Here is a 17087-nt window from a genome sequence, read left to right as displayed (position 1 = left end):
AGGTGTCATAAAAGAGTTTTGCATGTAAACTTTAATGTGGACCTGAAAATGACCTTTGACCATACCACGTTACCTGCGACTGCAGCATAACATGCAAGTACCCCAAATCGATCTACCATCCAAGTTTGGTTGAAAGTGACTTACGGTTGTAGAGTTAGGTGTCATAAGGGAGTCTTGCATGTACACTTTAACGTTGATCTGAAAATGACCTTTGACATTACCATGTGACCTCCCACTGCAGCATAGCATGCAGGTACCCCAAATCCATCTACCATCCAAACTTGGTAGAAAAGTGACTTACGGTTGCGGAGTTAGGTGTCATAAGAGAGTCTTGCATGTAAACTTTAATGCTGACCTGAAAATGACCTTTGACCTTACCATGTGACCTCCGCCTGCACCAAAATCGATAGGCTTCTTTGCTATACCATAGTGAACCCTCATGCCAAATTTGAAGACGATCGGAGAGAAATGGAGCTGATAGAGCGCTCACAAGGTAATCTCTGCGGCGGCGGACGCGGCGCGACGAGGCCAAATCCATAGTATCCTCCGAACTCTGTTCGGGGGATAAAATTAATGATCAAGATGTATTCATGTGGGTGTTTCATAAAACTGTTTATAAGTTACAGGCAACAGGTGGTCATTTCTTGTAAGTGATACATGCCAAATATGTATTGGTGTTGATTTAGAAATTATGATCAGTCATTCATAAAGTCACTATTCTGAATAGCTTTATGAAACACACACAGGGTCGGTAATGAGTAGTTCACCACTCTGTTGCATAAGAATTACTATCATTGAAATTTGCAATCCAAAGACAACTTCCATGGAATCCTTGATTACGATTGGCTGTTTAGCATTGTTACTATGAGAATTACTTATCATTGTATTGTATGGACATTATGTCAGTATATTACCATTTCAATTTTCCTTCATATTTACTTTGTATAATGTGTATTACTTCCATAGTAAATAAGTTTTTTTATGTAGGCCTACTTTTTTCAAGTTCAATTTTATTTCAATTGTACGAAAACATTATACATGTCATAAATTAAGTAACAATGAATTCACTTTAATCAAGACGCAGAACTGAAGTGATGTATTAAAAAGCACAGCTTGTGAGACATAGATCACCTGTAAATCATATATATACAGTGCAAAAATTTATCAGCGAGCAGAATAGCAGAGAAGAAAGTGTAGAGGGCAGAAGTTTAAGGAATAGAATTAAAAGAAGACGTTAGGGCTAGGAGGTAAATCGAAAAGATGAAACTGGAGACAGGAGAGGAGAGCCTCGAGAAGAAAGAGTGAGGACGGGTAGAATGAAATAACTTACAAATGTAACTATCTAAATTCAGGAAAAAAAAACATACACACCGCACGCAAATGCGCATCCATGCACATGAGCTACTAAGAAAGGTAATAATACACATGGGAAATTGAAATGTACATTAAAAACTAGATAGAATATTATTGGCAAGACAGAGAGACTTATACACAAAACACACATACGGTTCTATTAATTTCAATTTACAGTACATATCCTGCTATAAAGGTGGACTTGTACTTCACCTTGAATGTTTACATAATAATTTACCGATAGATGCAATATCAGAATTAATGACATTCCAAATGCGAGGGCCACTTTGACGAATAGAATTCAAGTTAAGTTTTTCTTTTCTTTTTCCTTCAAAATAGTGGAATTTCTGAGAGGATCAGGTATTGTAAGCATGAAAATGTGAGTTAAACTCAGACAGTCCATCGATATTCGTAGGGAGAAAATTATTAAATTTGCAGTACATTAGAATCGCAATTTGCACATTGTGAATATCATACAAAATGGTTGAAAATTTGAAGAAATGGGGCTTGATAGTGGGAGAATGAGCAAATTCTTAATGTTTTTTTTTCTGCAGAACGTGAATTGGCTTTAGCTTATGATAAATATTGGCCCAAATTCTAACTGAGATAGGTTAATATAAGTGAATTATACAACATAAATATTACTTTCTCAGGCAAAGCAGCATGCAATTTATACAGGATACCTATCTTTTTAGAAACCTTACTTCAAATTTTCATTTGATGTTCAGAAAAGGTTAAAGCTCATCAGTTATAACACCAAGAAAATTAACACTTTTGGAGACAGCAACTGTTTACTGTCCATGTATATATTGATATTAACTGCCATTGCATTATGTAACTTAGGTTGGTTCTTAAAATACATAACTTTTGTTTTCGAGTTGTTAATGATCATTTTGTTTGCATTTCTTTATGATATCTTTATTGGGCTGATCCTTTTTTTCAGTTGAGGACTATCATAAAATAAATTATTTGAGGTTTATTCCTATCTCTAATTTTGTAGGTAAGCCTGTGCCTATTTTGGGGGGATTTTGACTTTCCCAATCAAAGATTCCAGGTATAAATTTGTCTTGTTTTGGCTTAAGAAAGCTTGTTTACCAAGTTGAAGTTGGTAGAATCTTTTGAATACGTATATTTAATTTCATGTCGTTTATTTTCTGTTTACATGATTTATGAATAAATATGATTTTTCAATCAATATAATTTGATTTGATTTATTTGTCAAGTTCTTATACACAAATGTGTAAGTGAAATATTTGAGAAAGATTGACAAGATGATCCAAGTTCATGGACCATTTTTATCTTAGTGTGAATGCAATTGTGGTCGGGGTAGACAATGTATTTTACAAGTGGCGTAACAGGCAGGGGCCATGGTCCCAAAAAGTTCTACAACCAAGAACAGAAAAAAGAAAGGAGGAAAGAAAGAAAAGTGTAAGAGGGGATGCGTCCCCCTACCAAAAAATAGTAGGGGGACACAATATCAAATGTCCCCCTACTATTTTTGGTCTTTTATGATGGAAAGAAATACATTATTCAAATCGAAATACAACATGTATAGACGAGATGACCTTACTTTTGAGGGGGGTGATAACCTTTTTTTTTTTTTTTTTTTTTTTTTGCTTGTCAAATTTGTTTTGGTCGAAATTACGTGACATTTGGGGTGATATATATATATATATTGGGGGCTTGTCAGATTTTCCAGCCCGTGGTCCCCCTACCTTTGCGGAGAGATTTCCGCCCATGATAAGTTATGATATTACTTTCTGAATATTATGTGAAAATCTATCTCAAAGTTTGATTCTCATGAAATAGCGGGGTTTTTTTCGCTCGCTTTGGACTGACCCGAATAGGGAAAGCACTGTTAAATACGTAAGTAATCAGTGGAGAGGCTATATACGTTTACTACAAACTTGAGGTGAGCGCAAAACGTGAGCTAAATTCAAATTTATTTATTTCACTTCCATCAAACATTATGCCATTATAGGGAGAAGCAAAATGTACAAGGAGACCGATCATGATATCACTGGTATACAGATGGGGGGGCTTGGAGAAGTTGGGGGACCCCCAAAATTGTCACGAACAATTTTTTTTAAAGACATGTAAGGAGAGAAAACAAAGGAAAAGAGGTGGCATATTTTATATTAATTTTTGCAAATGAAGTCAAAATCTGTCACAAAATTATAATTTTGATGATTATGTATGGCATAGGGACTCCACGTCATACTTGCTATTTTTGTGGACTCCTTTTACCAATGAAGTATATGACAATTTACCTTGTAGGCCTATCTATGTATTTTGACGTTATTTGGTAATAGATTCAGTTCAGTTATAATGTGAAAATTTTGCTCGCTCGCGGCTACTGTTTTCCCATATGCCATGTCTGGTCCCTCCAAACGCATGCTTTGCTCATGACGATGCTGTATGAAATAAAGTATGAAATCGATTTGCACGTTTTCGCGATGTGTGTTATAGCTCTGGAATAGGAATTATAACAATAATCGCAATACCAACATGCTTATATAGCGCATATCACTGCCAAATGCTCCCCTATGCGCTTAATTGGATATTATTACCCTGCATGGCTTTAGCCCCGCAGCCTTTTTACAGCGCGGTGGCATTTTAAGGAATAAATTCCTGCCAGGTACCCATTTACCTCACCTAGGTCGAGTGCAGCACGATGTGGATAAATTTCTTGCCGAAGGAAATTACGCCATGGCTGGAATTCGAACCCACGACCCTCTGTTTCAAAGTTCGAAGACTAATCCACTGGGCCACAACGCTCCACACTGAAGCGTTGTTATAAAATCACAAGTTATCGAATTATAAACTATATTGCAAATCACAGCTGTATATGGATTGATTTATGCGCATGAATAATAACATTTATGAAAGAACGAATTAATTCTGTTCCAGTTTAATGGCGGCGGCCGTCGTAATATCTACAAAGCAAGTGGAGAAAATTATTGAAACGATAATTGATGGTGTTGACAGATCATAGGATAGGCATGTTGATTCAAATCTGTTTCTTTTCTTCAAGTGACGATATATTCCTCTAATTGGTTAGTAAATTAAACTGTAATATTTCATTGAGTTTTGTACTTATTCATTATTACTTGTTGCTCTGTAATGCAGCTCATCTTATTTTGTAGTAAAAATTCAATGAAATTATATTTTCTCTGTAAATTAAAAATGATTTCAATAATGTATTTTTACATTAAGTCAATTAAGACATCCTTATTCTTAATAGTTATGACATCTCCCACCTGAAATGAGTAACTGAATTTTCATTAAGAGCTGTTTTCTCGTTTTGGCTTTAAAAGAAATAAGTTTGGACACCAATCAGTAATTTGCTCGCTCACTTTGCTCTTTCGCTTATTAATGGTCAGTCAAACTGTTACTCAGTGGTCACAATTAAAACCACTAAAACAACCATCGGAAAGGAAATCGTGTCATCACCAAGTCGATGATGTGTACATGTTTATGTACCCCCATATACATCGCCCTTGATGTGAGGTGCCTCCCCCCCCAAAAAAAAAAAAAGAATTTTCAGCTTAATATATTGCTCATCACCCCCCCCCCCCCCCGGCCCGGATAAGCATTTTCATTCATTTCATTGATTTGACCTTCATGTGTAAAAACAATAACGATATGTACAATGAAATAAGGCATTAACACATAAGGTGTGGACCCCTGAAGAAGGTAAGAACTTATCTCAGGGGGCCCAAAACAAGACCTTTATGAGATACAATGAAAAATAGTTACATAAAACAGGTAAGGTAAGTGGTTTAAATCTTGTAGTTTTCTTGTAAATCTAGTGACTGTCGAGCATGGGTATTCCTTAAAGTCTTCTGATAAGTTATTCCATATTTTTAACAATTGAGTCGTAATGATCGATTGTTGAGATGTGGTTTTACGTTCTAGAAATGAGCGATAATCTTTATTCTTGCGGGTTAGATTAGGTATGACGATGAGAGTCGTTTGTTTTAAAGAAAGTTTTGAACATTTCTGGAAGTATATTGATTCTATATAGTTTAACATAAAAATAGCCACACTCATCAGTCAAATCATTTATCTTTAAAACTTTTGAATTAAAAACAAACAGTTCATTAGTATGGTATTAAATGGAGCATTAGAAATCAGTCTTATCACTATTTAGCAATAAAATAACTTATTTATATGTGAATGAAATGTATTACTCCATATGACATTTCAATTCAGGACAGCAATGTGGCAAAACAAGACTATTATATAAAGTTATCATAGTATATTTTGGTAAAATGAATTTCATTTTTTTTTTAATATTAAGATGTCTTATACGTGAACATGATACCTCAATGTGTGGTTTCCAAGAAGAAACTCCTTTATTTTTATTCACCTATTTTGTCTTTTTTTCAAGCAATCTGCTTATGATGACAATCCTTCTGCAAATTGTGAATATCATATAGTTAATCATTTTTGTCTGGAATTATTTTTTAGTACTCTTTATTTATGATTCATGCCAAAAATTCTAACATATATTTATTATGTTATGAAAAATATAGTATACGAATGTTATGGATGCAGAAGAAAACAATAAATCAAATCAAAATAAAAGATGTACTATCAACCCTATTCAAATGTATATTACCCATTACGATTCCAGGGGGACTTAAGGAGCGTCATACACAATAGTGAATAGTTTCTGCGTTCTATAAATCTTTTATCATTTACCATTACGTTTATAGCAATGCATATTTTCTATACCTGCAGAGTTTTCAGAAAAAACGACCAAGTGTGACCAAATTGTAACCAGGTCGATCACTGTGTACCTATAGCGCAGGTCAAAGATGTTTTATTGCATCGCTATTGACACAGTGTTCACGAGATATAATTATTTCCAAAGCACTATCCAGCTGACCATTGTGATAATTTTTTTTACAATAATATTGTTTACAATATGGCATCGCGTGAAGCTCGTGGTCAGTGTCCATCAAAATGGCGTTCTCCTCAAATGTTGTACTCCTTGCCAAGTTTGTAAACCATCTTTTACAACAAGGTATTATGAAATCACTCGGGGTAATAATTCCTGCTCTTGTCGTTCAACTCAACATCAGCTATGCTACTGTTGGTTTTCTCCTCTCACTTCAGATCACCATGAACTATATGGCATGTAAGTTCTTGACACTGCTTCTCTGGATGTCGTTTTTCAACGGGCCGGTGGATGAGTGTACAAAGTGACTTTATACAATTAAAAACCCTTTTTTACTCAATGTTTATAGGTCCGTGGACTTTTTTTACATTTCAGTCAAATATCTTAAATTTGAAAGACATGCCAATACATTTACATAAGTTCATAATCTCACATTATAGACCTACGTTATGTATGTGCTGCTTAATAATGTCACGAATTTGGGCCTGTGAAATTCTTATCTATATACGTTGTCCGCCATGTCTTGTAGGCCTTGCTGTTAGAGAGGTCTTGTGCCATTTTGCTAAAGGCCTATTGTTATAATAAATATATTCATTTTTTACTCTCCTTTCATTTTAATATTTTACATTCAATTGAATTGAATTCAAACTATGTGATTATAATTCAATAGGCCCAGTCGTATATATAGCCAGCAAGCACAGGTCGACTTCATGATCATCGTTACCGTAAAATTTACATAATATTGGTTAAGACGTAGTACCTTTCCTTTCCTCTATTAGCATAGTCAAATTTCAACACAAGATTTTATGTAAGCATGCCTGTCAAAGCAGGATGCAGAAATTGCATAGACCAGATGACTAGAATAGCACTCTTTATAAAGGTATTTGTTGCATTTAAACTTTGAATGCATTAGCATGTTGCTATACTTGGCCAACAATTAAATACCAGTCGCAAATTGAAGCACTGTTGTTTTCCAGTGGATCTAATGAAAATTACAATTCAAAAGAATATATGAATAATCAAGACATCAAAGTTGATGCTTTATGCTCATTTGATATTAAACTACCATGCCATTTAAGTTCAAATTATCTTCTGATCATGCGCAGAATTTAACTTCAAACTGATATTGGTTTCCCTTATCCCCTAAAAATATACCTTCCACAACCCTATACGCTCTCATTTTAATTTTCATATCCATTATATTTTCTTAATCATTATTATTTTTCTTAACCGTTATTTTTGTTCATATTCATTTTATTTTCCCCCTTTATTCCTTCCTTCAGTCTGCAATTAACTTCATTAGAAGTTCATAAGGCCACCACCTTATTGCTCTGCGACCCGATTGCGGAATAAAACGTATTGGAATTTGGTGCTACTTAATGTTTTAAATCATCGCGAATATCTATGTTCAAATCTTTGACTATATGCTATTATCATTATAAGAATAAAAGCGAATTTCATAGTCGTAATGACGTCATATCAATCTTACGTTTGGCTACGATTTGAAACTAATCTGGACTGTACTCCAAAATAAAGGCTTGCAGTCATCCAAAATTATTATTTTAATATTCTTTCAATTAATTTAAACCTAAAAAAAATTACAGTTACATTTTCAGAAAATGAGCAATAAATGAGATTTGTTTCAAAATCGGATCGTGGACCAGTCGTAGGTGGGCGGTGACATTATGAAGATAATGATGACCGTCATTCAACTTTTCTTTTTGCTTTCTAAATTCATGTAAGGTCCACTGGCTCAGCTGCTTCTCAGGAAGTTTGATGTCAGGAAGACAGCCACACTTGGAGGACTAGGAACTGGTCTGTGTATCATCTGTGTTGCTTTTTCCAAGTCTGTATCGGCTCTTGGTACTTTCTTCTTTTTGGCAGGTTGGTCATTATAATGAGCGTGCAGTATACTGGACTAACAAAGGCGCGGCGCCATAGGCAGATAGGGGGACGGCAAGACAACATCCGCAATTTGAGATGGAAGAAATGTCAGATGATTCTGAGTATAACCTTTCCCTGATTGTATCAACGTGTGTTTAGCCATTTTTATGCATGAATTTGTGTATCCAAAATCCAAGGGCATTGGGACAAATTTGTAAAGTTAAAGTAGAAGGAAACGTAAAACCAAATTTCAGTTTTAAGAAATATTAATTTTCACACTCCAAGATCGCTATAATACGCTCTACCTCCCTCGTAGAATCGGGGAATGAGGGTAATTTCACAAAATCCTTGCAATGCCAAAACTTGTTCGTAGATTAACATAGGCCTGCAAATACTCTTGATGATAATCCAATGGGTATTTCATACATATGTCACTCTTGTAATTATAGCAGATAAAGTTCCAAAATGAGTGAAGCTGTTGGGGCCGAAGTCGGCCGCAACCATTCACTCATCAAGGGCGACAAGAGAAGAACAGATGAGAGCGAAGGGACAGGCAGATGTGTTGGGTAGTGTTTATTAATCATAAACAGAACAGAAGAATGAAAAACAGAAAAACCCTTAGTATAATAAGGTCCCAGGAATATATGTCTCCTGGTCAGCTGCGCCCATGGTCAGCAGCCATGAACAGCCTCTATATATCAGCGGCTGGTAAATAACAACTGCAAACATACAGTCGAAAGCTAATGTGCAGCCTCTAAAATAGTCAACAAGCCGCGACGACTTCCTTCTGTGTTGTGCGCGGGATAATGCCACTGCCCAGCTACCGGGCCTTGCCTAATATATCTCCGCAATTAAATATTCATGACGTCACATTCTAATGCATCAAAATATGATATGCTAGTGAATACTAAATCGACATTAATGTGTAATACATAATATATATGTATATTTATATTCGTGCATCAATGTCCAACAATTGCATCATAATACATGTTTTTAAAAATAATAAAGGGGAGGACTATTTTTCCTCGGTGGGATGACACTAGACCCACGTGACCCACAAGTGATTAGGTTTCGCGGTCTGTGATAAAATTCTACCACACCCGAAGTGGTCGTAGGGTGGTAAATAATAGGTAAATCAACCAGAAAAATTAAGAAATTAGTTTTGTCGCTACAAAGCTTAAAATCGCAAAGTTAATCATTATTATTTCACTCAAGATAATTTTATGCAAATGAACAAAAATCACAAGCTATTTTTTAAAGCATGAAAGTAGAAGGGTCATTAATTTTGGTCATAATGTGTCAATAAAACTGTCAAATTGATATCCCATTTCTTCGTCTCACTTTTTCAAAATACGTTTGACATCTTTATGACATAATGCATCATCTTTCTTGATATAAATATCTATTTGACGGGGTAGCTTTAGTCAGTAATATTGATAAGACCAGTCTATAACGGTTGGTTTATAAAGTGCATTTTTCTCGTCATAAAATAATATAGGATCATTCATAAACAAAATACAAATACAATTAAAGAAATTTATTCGATAGGATTACAATAATTATCACACAATCAAAGGAAATATACACTCAGGGTGGAATAAGAAAGATAAAGAGACGATTTGAAAGTGCATCAGCCTCCCTAATACAGTACAACTGCATGGGCCCCGTCTTACAAAGAGTTACGATTGATCCAGTTAATCGTAACTCTATGGAAATCCACCAGTGTCATAATTTTTCTACAGGAAATGTGCAAAATGTCCTTTGTAAACGAAGGAGAACACACCAAACTGTCATGAAATCAATTAAAATATGGATATACATTCATATCTAGAAAAAAAATTGAGCAAACAAGCATTTTATAATTATGTTGACTTTGCTGGCTTTCCATAGTTGCGATTGATTGGATCAACGTAACTCTTTGTAACATGGGGCCCAGGTCTTCCATGGGAGCAAAATTGTAAGAGAATAAAGGGAGATGGAGAAGAAAAGTATGTGGTTAGCGATAAAAAGAAAAAACACGATATCATTTTAAAAAATCAAGGTATACATTTAGATTATTGTCTACAATAGCTCACATTGTTTGTAGATGTCTTTGTCTCTAGATTAATATTTGTCTTTTGCTCGATCCAAGGGAACATTATTTTTTACATAAGCCTACTTTGTTTTTTTAAGATTGTAATTATTATTTTTTCAGGTGTGTGCAGTTCTACAATATGTCAGGCTTCATTCGTCTCACTTCGCCATTATTTCGGAGACCACTTTGGAACAGCAAACTCCATCAGCTACCTTGGATCACTTGTTGGTGGTATGACAGTCCCATTTCTAACTAACCAACTTCACCAAGCATATGGTCTTCAAGGAACTTTATTGTGCCTAGGTGGATTGTTCCTAAACAGTGTACCAATCGGTGCCATCTTCAAACTTCCCGATTCTCAGTCTCCTCCTACACCAGATCAAGATGGTCTTAGAAATGGCCAGGATGTGGATGAATTAGACGAAGAAGATGATGATGATGGAAGAAGCAAAAACGACAACTCAGATAAAACCAGTTTTTATCTCTGTTGTATCAACCTTTTGCGATACCTCTCGATTGCTTTCGACATCAAAGCTCTTAGACGTGAACCATCCTTTGCAATCTTTTTCTTGCCGTGTCAAATCATTTTAGACATTGTCTTTATAGGTTGGGCTTTATTTATGGTATCTTATGCTATTGATATTGGTTTCAGTCCTTCCTCGGCTGTTTATCTCCCCATAGCTGCAGCTTCTGGTGGTTTTATTAGTCGAAGCACCCTTGCTATTGCCATGCATTATAAGTCTTTTTGGAGTCCAGAGCTCTATGCAATGGATGTTGCCATATCAGGACTATCGTTGGTGTTGTATCCATTATATTCCAATCTTAGCCATCTTATCATTTGTTCATTCTTTGCTGGTTATGGGATTTATGGAAGTGCCTCTACTTATTATGCAGTCATCGCAGTGACAGTCTCAGAAGAGAATTTTCCCGGGATTATCGCTATATCTTTTTTCATTTCTGGAATTGGAGCCATGTTATCTGGTTTACTGGCAGGTGAGATTATTATTATTGTGTTTGATTGGGGGATGGGAACATATTTTTATATTTTGTGATATTTACTCTTATAGGCCCTATACGATTATCTCTGTATTAAAGGTATATGAACATGATGAACTCGATTTCTATAAATTATAGACCCTATAGTATTTGCCCCCTTTTTATCTTTTTCTGAATCTGAGATTTAATATTAAATGATGCGTGTGCTCCCAGAAAAAAAACGAAACATTTTTTTTTTGCTGTTTAACAATAACATCCTCATTACTTCATGATCTTATACCGGCAAAGAAATTATCACATTTATTAAAGTTCAACTCGCCATTTTTCGTATGACACAAAAGCGCTGTAGAGAGCAGGGGGCAGTCGGAAAAAGAGAATTGGAATGGAAAGGAAGATAGAAGGGGGAGAAGATAAAATAATAAAAAAAATATATTCAGTGGCATTATTCTCCCAGATCAGCTACTCAAAACAAAAAACTACTTTTCTTGGGAGTAGTCCTAAAGACAAGAGTTAAAGTACTCTATTTCACAAAGAACGTTGATAGACTTGAATGAATAACGCACTTTAAGTATCAATAGATCTTAGTCAGTTTTTGTCAACTATTTCCCTGACATTGATTATATATTTTCTTGTTTTCTTTGTAAGGTATTATATTTGATGCTACGAAGTCATTCATGGTTGTATTCCGTATCTTTGGTATCATGATGGGCGCCATCTTCATTCTCGTCAATCTTCACATTTTCCTCCATCGTTATCGGAAGAAACACCTCCATGGGACTCAGCAAACTAATTAATGTTTCAACAGACTCCACAAAACAAAGATGTTTAATTTTCATTTGTCTAAAGCCCTGTTTGAAGTGGGACCTTATATAGAAATCCAATTTTATGATTTGACATCAAATAAAAAAATTATTGCGATTATTGTGAGCTTTATGAATGAGTGCAAACGATCATTCTAGTATTTTTAGAAGCTTGGTAATGTGGACACTCTTAGCCGTTTTTAATTTATCTGCAACACTATCTTATACGGAAGGTTTACAGAAGAATATTTTTTACAATCTTTGTGTGAATGATATCAAATTTGAACGAATTATTTTTAGTGATTCGATTATTTCTATAATCTCGAATTCAGTAACAGGTTGTAAAAACAGTGAGTTCGTAAAAGTGTTATTAAATACACATTATAGTTATCATTTTCAGCAATATTCTCCGATGATATAATTTACAAAAATGACAATTTCATACATTTTGTTAAGTGATGTATTGTGGATTATCATATTTTTTTTGTTCATTATGATGTTGACGTAGACTATGTTTGCGCTTGCAGAGTACTATGATAACCATGATAGTTTTGAATAATTTTCCACAAAATCTTCTAAAAGTGACTTAATGTATATCGTTAATTAAATTTCTATGTTTTTTTACCTAGCTTCATTACAATTTTACCGATAACGGTTTAGTGATTTTTTTTAAGTTAAGTATTTTCTTTCCGGAGTATCCGTGATTTACGTATTTACACGTGCATTTTTCTCTTCGTATGCAAATTACGAAGGGCTAAACTTTTTCTTTAAATATACAGTGCGTATCAAAAAAAAAATTTACACTTTGAAAAAATCCTGTAAAATTATACATTATTTTATAATATTCTGAAGATTTTTCCACATTTTTACATTGGTACAGATCCATTTAAGCAAATGACGATATAACTATCGAAAAATATTTCCGCTTGAGTGAGCACCACTTACTTTTGAAAAGTTAGTGGAAAATGATTTGCGCAGAACTTTGAAATAGCTATGCGAATAAAAGTAAACCTTTATCATGAATAACACGTAGAATTAAGCTAGTAAATTGATTTGATGATATATTTTACCTTTTTTAACTTGTTTCCTTGCCCAATACACGTCGAAGAGTGCATTGCGCCCTGCCCCACTCCCCAACACACGAAGGCCATCAAGACGATATTTGATTTACACTGAGCTGGGATTTACATGAAATGAATTAGGCTTGATTTTCATTTTGCTTATCATTGTCAAGCTTGGGAAAAGTGTGGAGAAACAAGTATTAAATGAAAAATTAAATGTCAACCCACTTTAAATAATAAAAATTTAGTGAAAAAGTGCTGGAGATGTCTGATGTAAACTTTTGTTCAGATTCAGTTATGTCCTCAGATTCAGCTGGCACAAAAGGGTAAAAGTTGTGCTTATTAAGTGTTTAAATTTCAATTTTGGTGGCAAATTTGTTTAAAAATGCTTGAATGTATCTGTTTTATCTTAATTTACTAAAAGTGCAAGGGAAATGTAGGAAAAATATATCGCAGGGTAAGTTTGATTTCGCCCTTTCCCCTTGACACTGCGTGAAAACGAGCATTTCTGCGCAAACAGATTTCTGCGAGCTTTACAAAAATGGACAGTGCTCACTCAAGTGTAACATTCTGTCAAAACTTTTACTTTCATTGGATAGATGAGACCCAAACCCAAGATTATATGTGTAAAAATGACCCACATGTTGTATATTTTTCTATTTCCAGAGCTTTTTCAAAGTGTAAACTTTTTTTGATACGCACTGTATATCGAAATGTAGTAATAAAATTCCGATACACGAATATCAATCAGTATTATGTATATAAGGTCTTTCAAACCATCAGTAATTTTACGTATATAAATGTACCAATCCTTTGTTGTTTTCTTTGATAGCAATCAGTTTCGTAAGAAATACTGGTAATGATCATTTTTGAACTTTCCACATTTATTACAACGGGTTTTTTTTTAATAAGGGATACTGTGTTCAAAGTAATACGAGTTGGTTGACCAATGATAGGATGAAGACCGAAAGAGTTTATATTTAAAAAGGAATGCGTGTCCCCCCCCCCCCCCGTTTTCTTGCATCATATCAATATCTTGCTCTGATTTGATTTGATTTATTTTTCTTCTGCATAATTATGGTAACACAAATATAACAAAGAAAATTTGACAATTAATCAGATATGAACATCATTGAACATAAAAATCACTTGCGGAAGATGGATTGTCATGGTAAGAAAAATGCTTCATAGTAATAACTAAACGAAATCATCCATCTATCAAAAGTTAGCTCTTATCGTTGCAAAGTTTGTTATAGTTTGTTAGTTTTAACGAAGAAAATTATTAACATTGAAGGTACATAGTAAGTACAAGTAGTTTACATAGTAAGAGGGTTACTCATACAAAATGTGTGTTTATACAATTTTGAAGAAAGAGGTAAAGAAGTAATTTCAGTTTTACATGTTTTCAGAATTTATTAGGATATTTATTTCCTCAAAAGTTTGTTTATGTATGATGGTATCATGCTACTGTTATTGCCTGTATATATGTTGTCACACCAAATTGTTTAAGCCCGTCAGTCAGTCTACCAATAAGTTGTTTAAACTTTTAAACAATTTATTATTTTTTATTGTTCCAGTATTTAAACAACTTGTTTCGAACTTGAAACAGTAGTTGCTAGAGTGTGAGGCATAAAGAGCCCACATATAGCAGCGTTTAATCGTATATGATTCAAATAATTTAAAATGAGGAATATAGTAACTAGATATACTGTGTAGGATTAAAGTTCGCTTTGACAAACAATGAGATAGATTTCTTCCAGAAAATGTTGGTATTTAATTTTGAATACACATCTGATTATTGCTGTCATATATTTCTGGGATGCTCCAGGCTGAAGATATTCATACTTCAATAAATAGAGGAAATTCACAGAGAAAAATGCTGAAAATTTGATCAAAATCGGATAAAAAAGTTATTGAATTTTAAAGATTTGCATTATTCCGGTGAAACTGTTCTAGGCATGCATGTCATGATCATGAATATTCATTAGGTGGCCTGATGATATCACATCCCTATTTGTTCTTATGTATTTTATTATATGAAATTAGGATTATTCAAAATTGTTGTATCAAGAACTAATACAATTGGATTGACAGCTGATAAAGTGCAATAGTTATTTATTGCTGCAACTTATTTCATCGTAATTGAGACACATCATTTACACATGTATGAAAAAAATGAAACAATTATATGATTTCATGTAATAACATATGAAAAGGGAATGTGAGGATAACATCATCAGCCCACTCATGACGACGAGCATATAACTGTTTAAAAAAAAATATTGCTAAACTTTTGAATTCAATAACTTCGTTATTGGTGGTATGTGGAGGAGCCGTGGTGTAGTGGTTCTGACTCTCGCCTTGTAAACAGAGGGTCGTGTGTTCGAATCCCACCACGGTCTGGCGTCCTTTGGCAAGGCGTTAATCCACACTTTGCCACTCTCGACCCAGGTGCTAAATGGGTACCCGATAGGATGTGAAAGTCATTGTAGCTTGTCCAGTACTGTGTGCGCCTCACAGGCAACTGACTGGAATACTCCCCAGGGAGTGGAGGATGTGCACACATTGCGTGCGGGAATGACTGATTGAATCCGATGACCTGGGTAATAATAATTATATCTGTAAAGCGCTTAGACACGTCGTTCCGATGGATTAAGCGCTATATAAAAGCGGATTATTATTTTTTTTCCCGATTTTGGATGATTTTTTTTAGCATTTTGCTTTGTGAATTTTACTATTCAGATATAAACATTTTTCAGCCCGGAGCATCCCTTAATAAGTGCATTCCCGATTCTGAAGATTGCTCTGGCGGATAAACCACTCAGTGTTCTGTATAAGGGTGAATCGGAAGATTTTTTTTGTCAATAAAGTCATATATGCTATAAAGCCTTTGTTCTGTGTAAGGGTGAATAGGAAGTTCTCTTTTTGTCAATACCAATGCTATAAAGCATTTGTTCTGTATAAGGGTGGATAGGAAGTTTTTCTTGTCAATAGAGTCATATACCAATGCTCTAAAGCCTTCGTTCTGTTTATGAGGTGAATCGGAAGATTTTTCTTGTCAATAGAGTCATATACCAATGCTATGAAGCCTTTGTTCTGTATGATAAGGGTGAATAGGAAGTTCTTTTCTTGTCAATAGAGTCATATACCAATGCTATGAAGCCTTTGTTCTGTATAAGGGTGAATAGGAAGTTCTTTTCTTGTCAATAGAGTCATATACCAATGCTATGAAGCCTTAGTTCTGTATAAGGGTGAATAGGAAGTTCTTTTCTTGTCAATAGAGTCATATACCAAGGCTATAAAGCCTTTGTTCTGTTTATGAGGTGAATCGGAAGATTTTTCTTGTCAATAGAGTCATATACCAATGCAATGAAGTCTTTGTTCTGTATAAGGGTGAATAGGAAGTTCTTTTCTTGTCAATAGAGTCATATACCAATGCTATGAAGCCTTTGTTCTGTATAAGGGTGAATAGGAAGTTCTTTTCTTGTCAATAGAGTCATATACCAATGCTATAAAGCCTTTGTTCTGTTTCTGAGGTGAATCGGAAGATTTTTCTTGTCAATAAAGTCATATACCAATGCTATGAAGCCTTTGTTCTGTATAAGGGTGAATAGGAAGAACTTTTCTTGTCAATAGAGTCATATACCAATGCTATGAAGCCTTTGTTCTGTATAAGGGTGAATAGAAAGTTCTTTTCTTGTATATACCAATGCTATAAAGCTTTTGTTTATAAGGGTGAATATGAAGTTTTTTCTTGTCAATAGAGTAATATACCATTGCTATAAAGTGTTTGTTCTGTTTAAGAGGTGAATCGGAAGATATTTCTTGTCAATAGAGTCATATACCAATGCTATAAAGCCTTTGTTCTGTATGAGGGTGAATAGGAATTTTTTTCTTGTCAATAGAGTCATATGCCAATGCTTTATAGCCTTTGTTCTGTATAAGAGGTGAATATTGCTCCGCGATACACGACGGATTCATTAAAACAGTAATTTTATTGAAAATATACC

General features: G+C 34.5%; 1 protein-coding gene across 1 annotated transcript; it reads left to right on the top strand.

Moving 5' to 3' along the window:
- Positions 1-6348: 6348 nt before the first annotated feature.
- On the top strand, positions 6349-12848 carry LOC121410258 (monocarboxylate transporter 2-like). The gene is made up of 4 exons (XM_041602218.1): positions 6349-6499; positions 8003-8143; positions 10341-11213; positions 11862-12848. The coding sequence occupies exons 1-4, from the start codon at positions 6391-6393 to the stop codon at positions 12008-12010; spliced, it is 1272 nt and encodes a 423-aa protein (XP_041458152.1). The 5' UTR covers positions 6349-6390; the 3' UTR covers positions 12011-12848.
- The last annotated feature ends 4239 nt before the right edge of the window (positions 12849-17087 follow it).

Source organism: Lytechinus variegatus, chromosome 3, assembly GCF_018143015.1.
Source record: "Lytechinus variegatus isolate NC3 chromosome 3, Lvar_3.0, whole genome shotgun sequence".
Classification (NCBI taxonomy): domain Eukaryota; kingdom Metazoa; phylum Echinodermata; class Echinoidea; order Temnopleuroida; family Toxopneustidae; genus Lytechinus; species Lytechinus variegatus.
The sequence above is the reverse complement of the archived record's forward strand: the minus strand, read 5'-3'. Positions and strand labels throughout refer to the sequence as shown.

Bases quoted from the DNA above. Each gene is read 5' to 3' on its own strand.
- LOC121410258 (XM_041602218.1), top strand. From the start codon at position 6,391: ATGAAATCACTCGGGGTAATAATTCCTGCTCTTGTCGTTCAACTCAAC. The intron at 6,500-8,002 runs GTAAGTTCTTGA...AATTCATGTAAG, and splicing joins CACCATGAACTATATGGCAT to GTCCACTGGCTCAGCTGCTT. The intron at 11,214-11,861 runs GTGAGATTATTA...TTTCTTTGTAAG, and splicing joins GTTATCTGGTTTACTGGCAG to GTATTATATTTGATGCTACG.